Source organism: Chaetodon auriga, chromosome 7, assembly GCF_051107435.1.
Source record: "Chaetodon auriga isolate fChaAug3 chromosome 7, fChaAug3.hap1, whole genome shotgun sequence".
NCBI lineage: Eukaryota > Metazoa > Chordata > Actinopteri > Chaetodontiformes > Chaetodontidae > Chaetodon > Chaetodon auriga.
In genome coordinates, this window is record NC_135080.1 from 23,222,648 (window position 1) to 23,242,667 (window position 20,020).

The 20,020-nt window shown below is 43.8% G+C and overlaps 1 protein-coding gene across 4 annotated transcripts in view; it reads left to right on the top strand.

Annotated features, from left to right (window-relative positions):
• eif4g1b (eukaryotic translation initiation factor 4 gamma, 1b) overlaps positions 1–19,492 on the top strand; it is a 39,688-nt gene extending 20,196 nt beyond the window's left edge. For all 4 annotated transcript variants that reach the window (XM_076734666.1, XM_076734668.1, XM_076734667.1 and 1 more), the window contains 24 exons: positions 3,293–3,385; positions 4,008–4,098; positions 5,672–6,679; positions 6,786–6,874; positions 7,181–7,388; positions 8,075–8,208; positions 8,488–8,613; positions 8,720–9,130; positions 10,942–11,088; positions 11,193–11,429; positions 11,538–11,642; positions 12,796–13,077; positions 13,711–13,822; positions 13,925–14,039; positions 14,175–14,440; positions 14,603–14,730; positions 15,291–15,463; positions 15,937–16,062; positions 16,179–16,260; positions 16,541–16,639; positions 16,885–17,019; positions 17,336–17,417; positions 17,578–17,718; positions 17,900–19,492. In XM_076734666.1, the coding sequence (XP_076590781.1) occupies positions 3,293–3,385; positions 4,008–4,098; positions 5,672–6,679; positions 6,786–6,874; positions 7,181–7,388; positions 8,075–8,208; positions 8,488–8,613; positions 8,720–9,130; positions 10,942–11,088; positions 11,193–11,429; positions 11,538–11,642; positions 12,796–13,077; positions 13,711–13,822; positions 13,925–14,039; positions 14,175–14,440; positions 14,603–14,730; positions 15,291–15,463; positions 15,937–16,062; positions 16,179–16,260; positions 16,541–16,639; positions 16,885–17,019; positions 17,336–17,417; positions 17,578–17,718; positions 17,900–18,081 (4,572 nt within the window). In that variant the 3' untranslated portion in view covers positions 18,082–19,492. The remainder of the gene's footprint in view (positions 1–3,292; positions 3,386–4,007; positions 4,099–5,671; positions 6,680–6,785; positions 6,875–7,180; positions 7,389–8,074; positions 8,209–8,487; positions 8,614–8,719; positions 9,131–10,941; positions 11,089–11,192; positions 11,430–11,537; positions 11,643–12,795; positions 13,078–13,710; positions 13,823–13,924; positions 14,040–14,174; positions 14,441–14,602; positions 14,731–15,290; positions 15,464–15,936; positions 16,063–16,178; positions 16,261–16,540; positions 16,640–16,884; positions 17,020–17,335; positions 17,418–17,577; positions 17,719–17,899) is intronic.
• Positions 19,493–20,020: the final 528 nt, after the last annotated feature.

Sequence of the window (20,020 nt, forward strand, 5' to 3'; positions counted from 1 at the left end):
CTTGCATTTACAGGACAGTGTACGTCAAACCACAAGGCTACTCAAAGGTACACACCTTTTATGTAGTTGAAGAAGTGTGTATATACTCCCTACATTTTAAAATGAGTGTTGAAGAATTTTCTAGCCCATGACAGTCATGCTTTAAATTGCCTCAGTTTACCAGATTTTGTCCCTTTTAGTGTCAGGTGACATGCAAAAGTTTGAGCCTTGCGAGTTGCCTTTTTTTCCCTACTTTGCCTCTCTCTTGCTCTCCCTCTCGCTGTGTGTCAAAGAGAATATCTCGAGGGGAGGGGGGTGAAGGACATGTCAGCACATAGCTCAGCTCCACGTGGCCACCGGTCTCCTCCCCCTTCTGAGCCGGAAGGGCTAACCAACCAGCCTTCCTCTGCTGCTGTGGCACCCCCCGCCTCCTCCTCCTCCTGTGCTGGTTTCCTCTGCTCTCAGGAGGGGTGAGCCTGAAAAAAATCTGAGGAGTGACTTGTGTGTGCAGGATGACCGAGCAGACAGAGAGAATGAGGAAAAGGGGGAGTTTCTCCTGCTAGCCCCAGCTCATTTGATAAGGATACTTTTTTTTTTTCCTGCAAACCCTCCCATTCCCCCCTACCCTGCCCCTCCGGCCCCTTTAACTGTCTGTTAGTCTCTGTGGGCAGGCTTCTGCATTCCAATACCATAGCTTTACAAGGCCAGTCGCTTTATCCTTTTTTTCCCTCCCCTGTTCTGTTCAGCGTATGAGAGAGGGAGGGAGGGAGGGAGGGAGAGAGAGAGAGTCAAGTTGCTAGCTAGCTTACTGACTGTCAGACCCAGCCCTGCTCTGTCCTGTTCTGCCGGCGTGTAGCTCTCTAACACAGCCTGGATGTGTGTGAGTTGAGCTGAGGTAAAACTACACTGGCTACGTCCACCCACCATCCTGCTTTGTGGGGTTTAAAGTCCAACCCCAGAGTCTGCTGGAACGGCTACCCCAGCCCCAGGATGAGAGAGGCCCGCTAGAGTTAGTAATCCTCTGGGACAGGAGTTGCTGACGGACTGAACCAGGTAAAGGTCAGTAGCAACAAGCAAATATTGCCGTTCTTAAAGCCAAAGGTAGGCTGGAGTGCAGCAGTATTGAGGCAGCTCACTGTTAACTTTTACAGTTTAATCCTTGTCCAGTGACTGTGCGTCACTTTATTTAGCAGCGTTGTGGCTCACACCAGTTTCATGACAGCTCTGACTTCTTGAGCAGCAATGTGGTGTCTGCGTGAGAGAAAAAGAGGGCTGGATAGAAAGCATGTGTTCGTAATGTATGGACACTCCTTGAGAGTGAGCGATCAGATTTTGCCTCTGTTTTTGCCTCCCAGAAAAGTTCATGTTGTCTGTGTTCATGAGAGGCAGACATTTTTCACTTAACTTAACTTTAACTTAAACCAGCAGTGGAATTTGTTTGACAGTTTGCCTTAAAGTTGATTGACTTCATTTTTGCTCAGTCAGACAGCTGTACTGGTGTGTAACAAGCTGAAGCACATTCAGTTGTATAGCAGAGGAATTTGCATGGCGGTTAGTTTTTGGATTTGGTGTGCCTCAGTGTTCACAATGTGAGAAATGTAGCTTTCATTGAGTCAGAGGCAGCGAGTCATTGACCAGGGCTGTACTTTTGCACATAGCACTGACGCTACAGAGGTTGAAATTTTTGTAGCACAGGCCACAAGATTGTCGCAGAATTGTAGCAGAGTGTAAAATGTCTGTTAGCATCTATAAAGGACCACAAGTAGTGCAGTTCAACACTGGAACAGGCATGTGACATTGATTTACCACCGTTTACTCACAATGGAGGGACGTAACAGACCTAGTATTAAGCTTCAAATGAGCAGTACAAGTTACGTCATCATACATAGAATATCATTAATATTAAATTCATACAGTTTCAATCTGTAAAGTGGTTTTGTTCTCGTATTAGTGATTTACACAAACAATCATCGGAAGTAATTTAACAGCTAAAAACTAAAATCCAAAAGATTTCCTTGTTCGTCAACTGAATAGTTATTAGTTATTAATAATAAATTAAATAATAACAATAGTTTTATTTAAGGGTCATCTCCCCAAATCTCTTCTGGAGCCTCACTGCAGTAGCAACAGAAGAAAAGCTGCTGTTCCTCATCGAACGTTTGCCAAAGGAAATCCTTTTTCTAGTTTCGTTCGTTTCTTATCACAATACGTTATTTCAAGCTAACATAAAGTGAAGCGACTGTCCAAATAGTAAGTTAAGCTAGCGTATGTCAGGTAAAGAAAGAGAAATGAACATTTTATTAAAGTTGTATATTAGTAAGATGCTGACAATGATATGTATCAGTCATCATCAATCTTTTTCTACATTTCTATGAGATTAGAGCTAAATTTGTGTTGCTCATCTCTCTTGTATAAACATGTAGCCGTAAGTAATTTATTTTATTGTAGATCCATTGATTTTATTGTATTTTCTATCTATCTATCTATATATTGATCAACAGCAGTTAACACAACTGGGGTTCGAATCCCGGTCAGGGCACAGGGTATCCAGTGAGAACCCTTTGGCAAGGTCCTTAATGCTGCTTGCCTGCCTCAGTATGAGTGAATCCGCAACTACGCTCGTATCAACAATGTCCACCCAGGGTGCCCTGAGATAAGTAGCAGAAAACCTGGAACTCTTGGAATGCTACCAGACAAGTAACCCTAGAGAGAGGGGGGTACATGAAGAGGATGTGGGAAAACTGGATCAAAACCCATCATCTAGACTAACAGTGAAACAGCTCAGTGTTCCAATCTCTGCAAATGGCATTTGCTATCACAACTAGAGATTGATGCGGTACAACACCAGTGCTATGGTATGGTACAGAGGACATGATTTGCACAATAGACTACAACTTCCAACTGATGCATCATCGATTTGCCTCGCACACAAACCCTCACCTCACATAAACAAGGGGCTCTGACTACAGCCACACTGAGACATTTTCATTTTAAATCAGTGTTTTAAAACAAGATCAATCTCCACCCAGACAAGCTGTTTAGCACAGTTTTAGAGTATTAAACACACTCTCACACACACACACACACACACACACACACACACACACACACACACACACACACACACACATTGCAAAGCTGTATCACAGGCTACTGCTGCAGTAGATATATTCACAGATTGATTTTGCTCTGCACAGCCCTGTAAACACATAAAGGGATGACCACTGTAGGCGTTGCATCATGGGAAGGTCACTCTTCCCTCACATCATATCATATGTTTTCTGACAGTTGATCTCTTCCCTCTGCTCCATAGATCAGAATAAGAGACCCTAACCAAGGAGGTCGAGACATTACAGAGGAGATTATGTCAGGGGGCCGCAGTGGCTCCACCCCAACCCCACCACAGGTGAGCTACAATATCTCAACATGACCAAACACAGTCAACACTGCAGACACACTAGCACACTGTTACAGTTTGATTTTTAGGCACCCGTTCAATTCTCTCAGGCAAATTGGGAAATTGGAGTTAAGTGAAATGACATAAAAGACATAAAACAGATCAGTTATCAGATGAGTGCATCGGTGATGGATTGTTTAGTGTAAACTTGAAACCTATTAGTTGTTACCATAGCCTGTATATACAGTCACTTCATATTTAATATATCCTAGAAATTGTTTTTACAGTCCATGGTTGTTACGTGGGGTCCATAAATAGAAATATATCATCTATAAATAGTCTTGTAACTTTCAGCTTTGTCTATTATGACATGTAAAATACATTTGAAACAAGAATTTACTTGCCTGTGCTGTCCATATGTTACTACTTTATGGGGAATGCTGCAGATTGCCAGCCCTCATAAACGTGTTACACTACAACCTGCCAAAGTCAAAATGATGTATGCCCTGACGTGTGGCTAATGGGAAACCTGTTTTTTTTTTCTTCTTCCCCAAATCATGTGGAAAAATGAGTTTTGTCCTCACCACTTAGGTGTTACCTAACTTTTTGGTGTGTGTCTATCTCCCAACAGACAGCAATATCTGGAACAGAAAGTACAGCAGTGGCCCAGGCCAACGGTGAGAGCGTCACAGCTGCTGCTGCACCAGCAGTGGTTAGACCAGGTGAGTGCCACATGCACAGAACCAGTCACACAAAAATACAAGTACAGCCTCTTAATTGTCATCCTGGCATTGTTCATTTACCTATTTTGTTGCATACATACTCCAAACTGACTACAGAATAAATATGTTCCTATTTGTCTATTTGCATTTTCAGAATTACCATTTGTTTTTGTAGTGAGTCTTAATTTCAACTTGAGCAGCAGTACTCTCAATGCTTTTTATTTTTATCTATCACATGACGCTTACATGTTCCCAGCTAATGGTTTCCTCTGCTGTTTTACTGAGTTATGGAGCTGTAAGCTAAGAAAGGTTGGTGTTGACCTCATTGCTATGTATGACCTCATGTTTCATGAATGATCTTACTTACTATAGTAACTGGTCAACGGGGAAATAAACCTGTTTAAAACAGACCAGCGTTCTGTAAGCCTACATGCTGTAACAGTTCAACTGTGTGGATATAAGGGCACTACATTATTTCAGCCTTCAGGAACTGGACCAAGTGATATCAGACAACAGCCTCTGGATAATAAGAGATTCATGAGTTCTACCTAGATAATATCAAGTACAATCTCAGGACCTATTGGCTATCATCTGATGACGATTTAGTTGCCAGCAGATATTTAGATTACGGATATCTGGGTTAAGACTTCCTCTTCTATGGGCCGGTCATTGTTTACAGTCCGATCAGAACTTGTTTTAGGTCTGACTGTGTTTTGGCCAATCTCTGTGAGCAGATATCTTCATATGAATGCAGCAATTCTTTTTAAAATCAGATCAGATGATAGCCAGTGGGTTCCAAGATTGCATTTCGGCCAGTGTGTTCCACCTCTTTCCTCTCCACCCAGACCATTTACATGTATCATTATAGGTGGAGCCCAAAAAGCTTCCATTACCAAAATTTTGTGTCCCATGCCTACAGATTCTCCATTAGCACACAAATCTGTTCATACACTACATTGTAACCATCAACCGCCTATGTGTTGAGGAATGTACCATCAGCCTTTGACTGTTCCATTGTTGGGACATGCTTTTCATCTGAAGCTTCACCAGGCAGTCCAGTGACAGCCACGGGGCGGCTTGTCTGAGAGGAAAATTAAGTTAGATAATGTGGCAGTTGTTTTGGCAAATTTGCTGTGGGCAGCTGCACTTCAGATGGAACTCTGCTGTCACCTGTCACAATACTACCAGTTATTGTAACTAAGTTTTTGTTTTGTTTGGCGTGTACTGAGGGCTGTTTGAGGGCAATCCATTACAATGTAAATTTATTTCTTCATTTTTTGATTTTTGATTTTTGATTTTTTTTAAGGAAGTGGATGGCTTGAAGTATGTGCTTAGGGATTGTAAGAGGAGATGGGTGGTTCACACTCAAGATGCACATACCAGAAAACTGTTCATCTTTTCTGCACTACCCTTAAATGTTTGGTGAATGTGGTTCCATGTCTACATGAATACCTTTGACGTTGTGGGCAGTATATTTAGACAGCAGCATGAGTGTAAACACAGAATTGAGCTGATGTACTGAATAGTGTAGTAATGATAATGATTTTCAACAACATTTTTTCTGACCCTCCAGATGACAGAAGGAAACCTACTCCCCCTCCTCTGTCAAAGACCCCTGAACTTGCTAAGAGTGACCCCATCCCCATTGAGGCTACCTCCTCTGACACGAACACTAAGCCCCCTTCACCCTCTCTAATATCAGAAGCAAAGAACACCTCTCCCGACACTACTTCCACACTTGCACCCAGCGCTCCTGTTGCGGATGTGATGGATGCTCCCCCACCTCCAAGGGAACCCACTCCAGCCCCCCAATCAGCACCTGAGGTGCCCGCCTACCCTGCACCCCTCCCTGACCCTGTCCCCACATCTGCTGCACAAGACAAAACAGACAAGACGGCCCCAGAGGCAGCGCAGGAGGTGGTGAAAGAGGAGGAAGCTGAAGCAGAGGAGGCAGCAGCCTCTTCGAACACTCCCCTTGCACCTCCCTCCACCACTAATGGTGTTGCAGAGGAGGAGCCAGAAAGGCTGTCGGTCATGTTGCCACCCACTCACCTGGAGGCCCCTCTAGAGTCTCCCATTGCACAGCCAGAGGAGCTCCGCCTTCCCAACGGCCTGCCGCTGCCGGCCCCTCAAGACCCAGAGGTGCCCGCCGTTAATACGGCTGAGCGTGATGACAGCCCCATCGCTGAGCCTGACATCAGCCAGCAGCCTATCGTACAGTCCTCCACAGCCATCATTCAGGCAACGCCTATGCCAGTTGTCCAGGCCACACCTGCACCTGTCGACGAGCCTGCACCCACAGTCCTGGAGATCCCTTCTGATCCAGTTGTCCAGGCAGCACCCGCCCAGCCTGATGTCCAAGACAAGGTTCCTCCAGTCACCCACGATGTCAAGGAACAGGACACCCCAGTGCCCCAGTCCGCTGCCAAGGAAGAGAAGCCATCTCCTGCAGAGACGGTTTCCATAGCTGACACCACCCCAGAAACAGTGCCCACTCCTCCCCCTCCCACAGCAGAGGAGAGGGAGGACACTCCTCCTCCCCCGACTGTCACCCCTGCCCTTGTAGAAACTACTATGCAAGGTCAGTTAATTACAACATGCCATAATAATCCCCCATCATTATTAGAAACTCTTCTGTCAGATATGTTTTTGCTGATCTGAGGCTCATTGTGTTTGTCTGTCTGTAGCTGCTGTGTCTGTGCCAAAGAAAAAGAGGAAGATGAAGGATCTGAACAAAAAGGAGGCAGTGGGAGACCTCCTGGATGCCTTTAAAGAGGTGTGTATGTGTTTGTGTGTGTGCAGTAATGCATCTATTCGTTCATTTCCATGCTTTTGCAGCCTGTTGTAATGAGCCTTCATTTACTCCAAACCCACTGATGCTAACAAAGACAGAGTTTTAAGCCTTAAAACTCTGTATCATTCAAATCATCTCTTGAATGTCACAGTCCAGTGAGTAAAGAGGCTTCGCTGTCTGAGTTTTAATGTCGCCTCCGACTGTGGTTTTATTTTACATATAAACCATTTGACCATTCTAAGATTGCAGCCTCACTGTCACCTAACCCCTCTCCCATCTTTCAACCAGGAGCAGGTTGTGGCCCCGCCAGAGCCCGAGCCAGCCCCCGCCCAAGCACCAGAGACCCGGCCCCCTGCTGCTTCCTCTCCTGCCCCAGAGGAGGCAGACCTGACCTGGGAAGACAAGGAGGACAAGGAGGACAAGCTGGACGCTGAGAACATTCAGCCAGATCCTCCTGAGCCAACTGACACTGACAAGAAATACCAGTACAAAGAGGGTGGGTCTCTGAACCTTGACACCTTTCAGTGCCTTATGCTAACGATTCAGTGTGAACAATGATCTTATCTTACTGAAAGTCACAAGTTAGCAATTTGTAAGCTGGTTATGTTAATGTTTGCTTTGCTGAAAATGAGGGAGTGGTCCTATTACCATGGTTATGTGATGGCAACGCATAACATTTGAACATTAAGCCACAAAGAGCTGTGTTTTTTAAATTGTACATGAATTGTTGGTCTTGACACTTTTTATCACACCTTCTTGCAACTCTTTTTTTCCCGTTGGAATGAAAAATAGTAGTAAATGAAATAAATTGCAATAAATATTTTCAGCACCTTTGTTTAACTTCATTAAATATTACTTCTTAAATGTATCCACAGATGTTCTTCACATATACTGTACTGTACCTCTTCATTCATTTATTCACACATTCATTTGCCAGCCTTTCTGCCACCTTGTGGACATTATGTGGCATTATCTATATGTATATATGTATACATATGTATCTACAGATACACTGACCTGGGATCATTATACTCTGCTAGACTCTGCAGTGCAGCTCGCCTGTGCATTGCATCTATGACACTATGCCCCATTTTCATTTTTGAGTTAATACTGAGGAAACTATAACTTGAAATGTTGCAAATGTGTTTGGTAAAAGAACATTCTGCTCATTTTCCGTTTCAGAACAATGGAAGCCAATCAACACAGAGGAAAAGAAGAAGTATGACAGAGAGTTTCTTCTGGGCTTCCAGTTTATCTCAGCCAGCATGAACAAGCCTGAGGGTCTACCAGCCATCAGTGATGTTGTCCTAGACAAGGTGAAACCTCTCACGCTAAAGACATGGCCAGATATGTTGTCTTGCTGTTTGTAAAGCACTTAGAAATTGCCTCTTTGTAGTTTAAATGGTGTCTTATAAATACACTTACCTTCCCTTGCAATAGACAGTCTGTCCTTCTGTGAACAAAAAGACATCCTTTAAGTCAGTGCAAGTTATTTTTGCTGGTCTTTGATCACCACAGAAGCCCTGATGGGATGCAATGAAAGTGCCTGACAAAACTGCATAAAGATGACAGCTTTCTCATTTCTGTCTTTTCAGGCTAACAAGACTCCTCTGCGTCAACTGGACCCCAGTCGTCTACCAGGAATGAACTGTGGCCCTGACTTCACACCCTCCTTCGCTAACCTCGGCAGGCCTGGCATGGGAGGAGGAAGCAGGGGACCAGTAAGTCAACATTTTCTTAATGTAGTCCAAGAGCTCTACACTTGAAGTTCTTAGCCCATAAATGCAATGACGTCTTTGTCCCTTCCTCCTCTCTCTGTCCTCCCAGCCTCCAGGTATGGGCATTGGAGTTGGTGGTCCACGTCGCTCTCAGCAGATGCAGAGGAAAGAACCAAGGAAAATCATCACCAGCATGTCACTCAGTGACGACGTGCAGCTGAACAAGGCAGAGAAGGCTTGGAAACCATCAACGAAGAAAGCTTCTCGCAGCCGCGCAACAGACGAGGATGAAGAGAACGACCCAGAGCAGATTAAGACCCAGGAGCTCTTTAAACGGGTTCGGAGCATCCTCAACAAACTGACCCCCCAAAAGTTTCAACAGCTAATGAAACAAGTGACGGAATTGACTATTGACACTGAGGAGAGATTGAAAGGAGTCATAGATCTGACTTTCGAAAAGGCCATCTCCGAGCCAGACTTTTCGGTGGCCTATGCCAACATGTGCCGCTGCCTTATGGGGGTAAGTAGTGCGACATATAACATGGAAAGGTGTTGAATAAGCTTGGATGTGGCAGTGTGTTGATATGATATGATGAACCTAAGTACATGTCATTTCCCATGTAAAAGGCCAAGGGCCTGCACAATGACGTTTTAAACCTCTAAAACTATACATTTTTCTGGAGACTACACTAAATTCACACAAGCCAAGCATTTCTTTACATCATTCATCTTTCTAAGAATTGCACCCGTTTATGGAAAAAGACTTTGAAGATAAGAAACCCTTTATCTGCCCTTTCCTGCTTCATTTAAAACCTGAAATGCTTCCATAAAAGCATAACATAAATTCTGTATTAGTGTAGCTTTTCCAAGTATGTTTTCAAGTGCAGCAGTTTTTTTTTCATCCAGTGGCATTTCTCCCATTCTGCTTTTGAAAGCACTCAGTATGATTTTCAGACTCTGTTTGAGCTCATCATCATCATCATTCTGTGACTGGTTGACAGATGATTTGTTTCTGTAGTAAAGACAGCGGGAGACAGAGCAGTAAAACATACGCCATCAGAAACTCTAGCAGTTAAAAGTAGACTAGCTAAACACTTTAATGGCTGACTAACTCCAAAACATTTAAGCTACAAACAACTCATAAATTCTCTCTTCATATAGCAGGCGCCATCTGTAACACAAGGACCGGTACTTGCTCCAAGGGAAGATTATTTATGACAGTAATTACTTGCTGATTGGAGTGATCAGTAACTCCCTGTTATATCACTGTGAGGCTGATTGATTATCAGCACTGCATCCTATTACCACCTTGGGCCTTTTTATCAGTTCAAGAAGACGATACTTGCAGATACTCAGCTACTGATTATGGAAGTGCATGTAGACCCATTACAAATCTGTCACCAGCATCATGGACTGTAGGAAATGTCACGACAGACCTTTTAACAATCAGCCAGGTTGGTCAACATGATGGTATATGCTGTGTGATGGTAGACATGTGTCCACAGGTAGAGACTGACTTGACGTTACTGTTTTTACCACAAGCTATCCTTTGTGTCTGTGCTGTATATGCAGGGTAGGTTATGAAGCAAATCAGGCCTGGATTCTTGATTGATCTCACGAATCCAGCTGCCTCGCAAGGTAACGTGATTTGAGCTGCAGGTCTGCTCACCACGCATGACATGGGAGCAACAGCTGATGGCAGTAATGGCTGGTTCACCCACTGCCGCTGAACAAGAGTGTCAAGAATACTTGGAGGAGGAGAGTGAAATTGTAAATACAGAGCTGGAGGTATCCCAACCAACCCCAGATGAGAGAGAACTTGTTACTGAAAGGAAAGGCAGTTGTTTTGGTTTATATGGAAGTTTACGGAACAGTTACTATACCATGATGTATACCGTTACCATGATATGAAATTACATATATTGTGATAGAAGATTTTGGCCACATCGCCCACACCAACACACAGTAATACATCCGTAACACACAAGCACGATTGACCAAAAAAATCATTTAAGTTGGGGAAAGTAGTTCAGCCACACTTGAAAATAATGAAAGTATTATTAATTTATAATTCAGATGTATAATTCAGAGTGTTTCACAAATATGTCAAAAAATTGAAACAGTAACTTGATAAATGGTAAAACAGGAATAATATGTGATAACTGGCAGTCCTGGTTTACAGATGTCTCTTGAATGACCTTAGCAGCATGTGTCTGCCCCACTGATCTAAGCAATGGGATTGAGCATCTGGGAAGCAACTTACACTACACATCCCTACACACTGTGTTTTCCTGCTCTTTTTTTAATATACTGTTTCTCTGCTGTGTCCAGCTTAAAGTCCCTACTACAGATAAGCCAGGAGTCACTGTGGTTTTCCGCAAGCTGCTGCTAAATCGTTGCCAGAAAGAGTTTGAAAAAGACAAAGATGATGACGAGATCTTTGAGAAGAAGCAGAAAGAGCTGGAGGCTGCCTCGGAGGTATAATACTGCCTCTCAGAAAATGAGTTGCCATCCTACCTCAACAATGTTGCTGTTGTTTTTTTTCCGTCACCCTTTATAAGTGACATTTTTTTGTCTGGCAGGAGGAGGAGAAGCAGCGGCTCATTGACGAGCTACAAGATGCTAAAGACAAGGCCAGGAGGCGTTCACTGGGCAACATCAAGTTCATTGGCGAGCTGTTCAAGCTTAAAATGCTCACAGAGGTCATCATGCATGACTGCATTGTAAAGCTGCTGAAAAACCACGATGAGGAATCCCTAGAGTGCCTCTGTAGACTGTTGTCCACCATCGGCAAGGACCTAGACTTTGAGAAGGCCAAGGTATGTCACATCACGTGCATACGCATGCTTATTAATGTGCGGTTAGATCAAGTTTTCGTTTTGAGCTGTAATGTAAGCGACTGACTAAACTGTTGTGATCATCCTCAGCCTCGTATGGACCAGTACTTCAATCAGATGGAGAAAATCATAAAGGAGAGGAAGACCACCTCCAGGATCCGCTTCATGTTACAGGATGTGCTGGACCTTCGGCGGGTAGAGTATATAGCTTGAAGAGTTGTAGCTGTTTCTCTCAACTCTAGGGAAGAAGTTGCAAGCAGAGCCAATCGCACCACATGAAATGACTGGCCGTGGTCCAAAGCTACCACCACTGCCAAGTCTTGTTGTCAAAATATCCCATATAAGAACTGTCAAAACATTCTCTAACTCCATATGAAAGGTAGATAACAGTGAGTGTTACATTTGTATGCCAGACTACTAACAGCAAAATATAATTAATCATGAGTTCATCAGATTTAACCAGGCATTGCATCATATTACTATGAATGCAGCGATGAAATGTCACACTTTGCTGATCATTAAACATCTGCCTGTTTACTGAAGGATCAGTGTGCTCCCAGGTTTAATCATTTCCTTCTAATTGCATGATTGTTTTTAGCATATTTAGTGCTGATTCATGGGTTAGGGTTAGAAATTGGGCGTAGTCTGTGACAGTGGGTAGTGTTGTCACAGCCCCTTGAGACTCCTACACTGGTGCTTTAGCCCTGGCCTGTGTGAGTTTCATATATAGGCAAAGAAAGAAATGTCTTTATCAAGTTTTTAATGCAATGCAACTCCCAAACACAGCTGCTATGTGCCATAGGCTGTTCAACACACACTCTCTCATCTAGTAGCATGCTAACTTACTTCTGCTTTTGGCTGAATTAACATATCTTTAATTCATCGATTAAAAAGAGCATCTAGCATTTTCATTAGATCACGTCTCATGGTCATTTCCAGTGCCGTGTTATAAAGCCAGTTCATTTGAGTGTTGTTGCTTATTTCACTGAAGGAATGCTGCAGTCCTGTAGTTAGGCTCCCAGTCCCGCCCACACAGTGTTACAAAACCTGCTGTCCTAAGTGTTTTTACATGCCAAAATCAGCTGCTTCAAGTCAGCACATTGGCCCAATTTAACTGTGAAACACACACTTTGTTTTTTCCTTTCTAGGCAAAGGCTGAAGAGTTAAGAGTCACTAGGATGTCGAGCTTTTGATCCCTTTCAGCTCTTGTCTCTCTCATGAACACTATAGTCAATTGATGCCTTTGATTGTATTTCATTTCAACATCCAAAACTCCCATGTCATTGAATTACTTGCCATTGCTCATCTCTGCCCTGGTCTCACAATCTCTCCCTCCAACCCATCCTAGAACAACTGGGTCCCCCGGCGAGGCGACCAAGGCCCCAAGACCATCGACCAGATCCACAAAGACGCTGAACTGGAGGAGCACAGGGAGCAGATGAAGGTGCAGCAAGCCCTTGTCTCCAAGAAGGAGTCAGGCGGTGGGTCTGGAGGCAGGATGGGTGGGGGAGGACGTGGGGGCCCTCACACCTCTGGCCGTGGTGCTCCTCCACAGGACGAGGGCTGGAATACAGTGCCCATCTCAAAGAACCGACCTATTGACACCTCTCGCCTTAGCAAAATCACAAAGGTAGGAGAGAAAGGCGACTTCTCACCTAGTGTTAATGTACATCGTAGTATATCAGTTCGATGCTAACACTATGAAGTTCATTGTTTCCCTGTTGAAGTTTCTGGATTTTCACTTACAGCAAACCATTTCTTTCTCACTCCGTCACAGACTTGTTCCATATCAGAACATCACTTCAGTTGAAATAGGACATAGCAGAAATACCTGTTAATATTCCTTTAATGTTGTGTCCTGTAGTTTTAGCAGGTAGTGTGTTTCAGGGCTCTATTTTCAATGTTCATTAATCTGTTCATTATTTTCTTGAGTTATGGATTAGTTCTTTGATCTATAAAATGTCAGGAAAGGTAAAAATGTCAATCTGAAATCAGATCAAATCCCAAGATGACGTCCTCAAATGTCTTGTTTTGTCCACTTCACAAAGATATTCAGTTTACTGTCATAGAGGAGTAAAGAAACGAGACAATATCCACATTTATGGAACTGGAATCTGAGCATTTTACCTTTTTTTCCTTTTTTTAATTACTTCAACAGATTAATTGATAATCAGAATAGTTGCCAATTAATTTAATACTTGAAAACTAATTGATTAATCATTGCAGCTATAGTGTGTTTTTAACCATCAGTCTCATCTTTCAGACTCCTGTTCTTGACTTCAACAATCAGTTGCTTGCTCCAGGAGGTAAAGGCACATGGGGCAGCTGGGGTAAGGGCAGCAGCGGTGGCACCAGTACCAAACCTGCAGATTCTGGTAGGTTTCCTGGACTGATGTGGTTATTCATCAAATAAGTATCCAGTCGAGCACCTCAAAGCTGAAACTCAACACGCGCCATGTGTGTATTTTCCTCCCCAGGCTCAGAGGCAGGCGGCCGTCCAGCCACTAGCACTCTGAACAGGTTCTCGGCCTTACAGCAACCTTCATCCTCTTCAGGTTCTTCACTGGACTCAGACAGACGAGTTCCTCAGAGGTGAGGAACGGGAAGCAAATCTCAAAGCCAGCTCTGTGAATTCAGACAGAATCTTTCACCAACACATGTACTGTGGGACCCTGCAGAGACTCAGTCTGTTACCTTTCCCTGACTCTGTTTTACCTCTTTCTACAGAAACAGCTCGAGTCGAGATCGCAGTGACAACTATGACCGCTCTAATCGTGGCAGCGACCGATATGAGAGACGGGACGAGCGACGGGACGACCGCGATCGAAACCGGCTGCAGGTCACCAAGCGCAGCTTCAGCCGGGAAAATGAGGAACGGAGCCGGGAGAGGGAGCAGCGTGGATCAGGTGATCCTGTCCGCAGAGTCGCAAGCATGACGGACGAAAGAGACAGAGACAGAGGCAGCAGAGAGAGAGCCAGGAGCAAGGAGAACGGTAGGCGGCATGACGCCAGGACTGTAGTTTTAAGTTTTAAATTCCACCTAAAAGAAAGAGAATATTGACACAAAAAACAGGTTATCTGCACCCAGGAAACACTGTCCGGAGTTAGCTTCAGATAAATAGAAGAGAATTTAAATTTCTTTTTTGTGTCAACAGCTAAGAGGGAGACAGCTGCGACCCCTCCGCCTGCCCAGATCTCAACCAAGCCTGCTTTGACTGAGGAAGAGCTGAACAAGAAGTCCACAGCCATCATCGAGGAGTACCTCCATATCAACGACATGAAGGTACACACTGATATGCGTATGAAAATGAAAAGAAATGCCGGTTCCCTCACAGGGTAACACGGATCTGTTCCTTTTCGATCCATTGCATTTCCTGTCGGTGCTTCACAAAAAGATGTTTAGCTCTCATACGATTGTAGGAGGCCTGTCAATGAACAGAGAGAGGCCTCTGTGAATAAGCTGAAATAACAAACATTTACACTGAAGCCCCTGCATGCATTATTTACTGTGAGTCCCATTACAGGCACAGTAACAGAAGCATGTCAGCACCTGCTAAGAGCCATGTAGCGGCCGTAAAGGACCATTGTGTAAGATTTAGGAGGATGTATTGGCAGAATATGCCAGAAATGGAATATAAAATTCCATGTGTTTTCATTAGTGTGTAGTCTGTTTGTGTTTTTTGCAGCCACCATAAGATTTCCTACATGTTTGAAGAGAGAGGGCAGGCGTGAGGAGTATTCAGTTGGTTTCAGTCTGCAACCTCACCGCTAGATGCCAGTAAATCCTTCACACTGGACGTGTAACACTTTCAACAATCTGTATGTCCTTCTGCGTCCCAACAGGAGGCTCTGCAGTGTGTGCAGGAGATGAACAGCACTCAGCTGCTGTTTGTGTTTGTCCGAAATGGGTTGGAGTCGACGCTGGAGCGCAGCACCATCGCCAGGGAGCACATGGGCCTGCTGCTGCACCAGCTCATTAAGACCAACCTCCTCCCAACACAGCAGTACTATAAAGGGTCAGTATGGAGCCCCAGAGAGGGGCTGCAGTGGGAGTTGTACATATATTGTGTGTAAAGCCTGTCTTTGACTTTCACAGAAAACCTGTAGAAAGACAATATTCTAATAAGTAAATACTGTATATAAATCCAACAGCAAGTGTGGCTGGACCAGGCTGCTCTGTGAGATGTATTGTAGTTGAGTGAAGTAAAGCATACAACAGCAGGATCTAAAATGAACCGGAGCCTGCAGGGGGAACGATGGCTTTAACTGGGAAATTATTCACTGAAACATAATATTTTTCAGGCTGTTGCTGAAATGAAAAATCTTTAAAACGCTGTGCTTCGCCAAAAAAAGCCGTTTTCCATATGTTACAGTCAATTTGGTGCCATATTACTTGGTTTTCCCATTTGTTAAGTCCTCTTGAACGTGTTCTTCATCCTTTTAAACCTTGAATAAACTTGAATATGCCTGTATGTGTGTGTTTCCTCAGGCTTCAGGAAATCCTGGAGGTGGCTGAAGACATGGCTATAGACATCCCCCACATCTGGCTCTACCTGGCAGAATTGATCACTCCCATGCTCCATGAGGGAGGCATCCCCATGGGAGAACTTTTCAGGTTAGTCCAGGCCCTCAGCATGATGGGAAAGGAAAAGTGCAAGCAAAGATAACTGTTGGGTTGTTTTTATTTAGTTATTTTGATGTCTGACCTATGCTGAACTTGTCTGGCTCCAGGGAGATTTCAAAGCCTTTGATCCCTCTGGGCAAAGCTGGAGTCCTGCTGGTTCAAATCCTGACTTTACTCTGCAAAGGAATGGTGAGAACCAATAAATTATAATCCCTTGTGTATATTATATTCTATCGAAGAGACCACTGAGGGTTCTTGAATGTTTTGACTACTGATACATTATATTCCAATCATTATTTTCAAATTCAACTATTATATAGACTTTCATTATATAACTTATATAGAGTATAAAACTTCTTGAACACTAAGCAAATCTGTAACTCTGGATGAGGTTGTGATGATTGTTGGTGACAGTGTGAGCAGTGAGTGCATCCATCAGTCTAAATCCAATCTGTATGTCCCTCATCAGAGCCATAAAAAGGCAGGCACAATGTGGAGAGAGGCTGGACTCCGGTGGAAAGACTTCCTCCCCGAGAACGAAGACGTCAACAAGTTTGTGACAGAAAAGGTGACGTGTTACAGCAAGAAGCCTGTGGTGTAGTTGTGAGACTGTACTGTGGGACTGAAAGCTATAGAAGATTTGCTAACAGGATTAAATTTCAATAGAGATGATTTATGTATTACATAAATGACAAGAAACCTGCAGAACAGTTTATTTTCAGCCTCTGAATGAGAAGTTCAGTAGATGTAACATGAGCAGTGTGTTGAAAAGATGAGCATGAAGCCCGTTTCTGTCTCCATGGTGTTATCTAGGATGTGGAGTTCACTCTGGGTGACGAGTCGGAGAAGAGCAAAAAGAAGGAGCTGAGCTCTGCAGAGCTGACCAAGCAGCTGGACAGACTGCTGCAGGACAAGGCCGACAACCAGAGGATCTTTGACTGGATTGAGGTTTGTCTTCCTGCTTGTGTGTAATTACTAGTTTTATTCTACTTCCATCTTAATTTTTAAGTTCCATTCATTTTTCCTACCTTCTTTTCTTTCTTTTTTTTTTTTTTTTTTTCAAAAAACAGGCTTGTAATGAGGCTTCAGTCATACATGTACCAACCTTATATTTAGAGTAACATATTAGTGACATCAGCCATCACGCAGTCAGATTTGGATGTTTAGAGGCTCCAAATTGCATCATTCTGTCCATCCATGTCTCTGTTTGTTTTTTGAAACACCCGTGTCCTACATGTGCGTGAATACATTTTTCTGTACGCAGGCCAACCTCGATGAGCAGCAGACCTCCTCCAACATGTTTGTCAGAGCTCTGATGACGTGCATCTGCCAGTCAGCAGTCATCTGTGAGTCAACAGGCACCTTCACACTCCTCATTAAAGCCTTTCACTGGTCAAAAGGCCGGTGATGAAATGCATGAATGAAAATATGTCAGCGAATTAACAGTAATCCAGTGTAGCTGCTGTGCCTGTGGAGTCGTGCTGAATGGACTTTTCCTGCCTGCAGGTGAGAACCCCTACAAGGTGGACGGTGAGCAGATCAAGCAGAGGGCCAAGCTGCTGCAGAAATACCTGAAGGATGAACAGAAGGAGCTGCAGGCTCTGTACGCCCTGCAGGGCCTGATGGTGCAGATGGAGCAACCTGCCAGTGAGTCTACAAGCTCTTACTATCCTCTGTTACTGCCAGTGTTTGATATTTGTTCCCACTTTCACGTCATCCAAATGTTCACTTGTGGGCGTTTCACGTGTCAATTCTGACAAATTGTTCTTGTTGATGCTTTTTGATTGGAAGTTTTCGTGAAACATCTTGTCTCTCGTCCCTCCATCAGATCTCCTGCGGATGTTTTTTGACACCCTTTATGACGAGGATGTCATCAAAGAGGAGGCCTTCTACAAATGGGAGTCCAGCAAAGACCCCGCCGAGCAGCAGGGCAAGGGCGTGGCCCTCAAGTCCGTCACCGCCTTCTTCACTTGGCTCCGCGAGGCCGAGGACGAGTCTGACAACAGCTAGGGCCCCCGCGGACGGCCGGGAGGACTGGTGGGAGCTCAGAGAGGATCCTTGGGGAGAGCGAATGTTCTGTGGGTGATTCAGAAGACTCTGAATCAGCAAAATCCTTCTGCATAAACAGAAAAAAAAAGCAAGAAAAAAATTCTTCAACTGGGAGAGATTGTATTATGGATCGAACGTTCGATCTTTTTTTTTTCCTTTGTTTTCTTTTCTTTCTTTTCGTGTGTTTTCTTTTTGAGTTTCTTGTTTTTCCTGGCGCAAAAACCGAATGTCTTTTTTGAAACAAGTGAAAATACAAGATGAAATAGAGAGAATAGATATGAGAGAGAATGCTGAGAAGCGTTACAAAGCCGTGGGAGGTCATGCTGTTTCCTTCAGTATTTTTTTTGAGGTGTATCTCCTGTTTTCAAATGGCTTTTCCTCGCCACGGCAACACTGTTCAAGACACTTTGCTTAATGACAGATAATATAAAAAAAAAAACTTTAAAAGGCTGTTCACATCTATATTTTTGATGACTTCATCTTTTGTCATGTGGACACGACACAGCGACATCGTCATGTCACATGTACGGTGTTTGGTCTACATGACGCGCTTATGTAGACGAGCTTTTCTTTTCTTTTTTCCTCTGGTGTTGGATGATTGGAGTGTGTGTTTTGTAATAAAATAGAAAACTACAAAGAAAAGTGCCGAGAGCTGTCTAACGGACATTTTAGATTTAGGACTGAAAGTAACAGTTGTGGACCCGAGGATTTCACGCAGACTTTAAGAGGACAGTGTCACTATGGCGAGGGCCGATGAACATTGACCATTTTGCTGCTGGGGGGTGACGACGCCTCCCTGACACCCCTCAACCCCACCCCGATCCCCCGGTATACCCTCCAATGTGTCCCTTTCACTTGTTTCCTGCGCTTCAAAAAACAAACTGTGGACTGACGAGGAAGAGCAAGAGCGAGGGCTCACGGCTGCACCTTCCTGCTAAGCCTGTTGTCGGATTTTAAAAAGATTAAATATTGTTATTGAAACTTGAAAAAAAAGTATGCCGTCAAAAATCCTCTTTAATGAAATGGACTTAAAAAATAGTTTAACAGTACGCATCCTAAGGCCTTTTCTGCTTCCACGAGTGGAAATGCATTTCAGGAGAGTCCTGTACATATTTGACGGATTGTTTATTTTTTTGTTTTGTTTCGTTTTGTTTTTCAAAGACAAAAATGCTCTTTTCCCTGTATTTATATTTTTCTCTCCTCAGCTGGCAGAAGGTGCTTGTAATTATCCAACCCAAGTCATTGATTACAATTTAATTGAAAATTTGTAAATATTTTTTGCTTTACTTTGTTAAGAAGATATTTAATTAAAGAAAATTAATGCCTCTTTTCACATCCAAAACTGGAAGAGATAATAAAGATTGTTGCCAATAAAAGAAAAACACCCATATTTGTGCGTTTGTGAAGACTGTTTGGAGGCTGAGCTTCCTACTCGTGTGGGACTGACCTGGTCATGTGATCCCGGGTGCTTTCCCTCTGCTCATCTTCACAGCTTCTTGTTTTGCTGTTTGTGTTCCTGCCACTGTGGATGGTACCCGTGTGGTTTTTATTTTGCTGTATGTTTGTTTTTTTCCCCTCTATGACCCCGTGTGGTTGACAGCTGGGTCTGGAGGCGTTATGTTTTTGGGTTATCCATCCATCCTTCCTTGTGTGACCACACACACAACACGTTTTTGTCCATAACTCAAGAATTCATTGGGTAATTATGACAGATGTCTTCTCCCAGCTGGCTTCAGCAAGAGTCCTTCTACCTCATGTGGTTTGTTGATCTGATTGGTTGAAGTCAGCCCGTGATACATGATGACAGACAGATGGTTCTCCAGTCACCTGTCAAGTATTCTTTGAACGTCCCAGATGGTTCAGCCTAACAAACCATGTGTGTTAGGTTCAGTTTCCCATC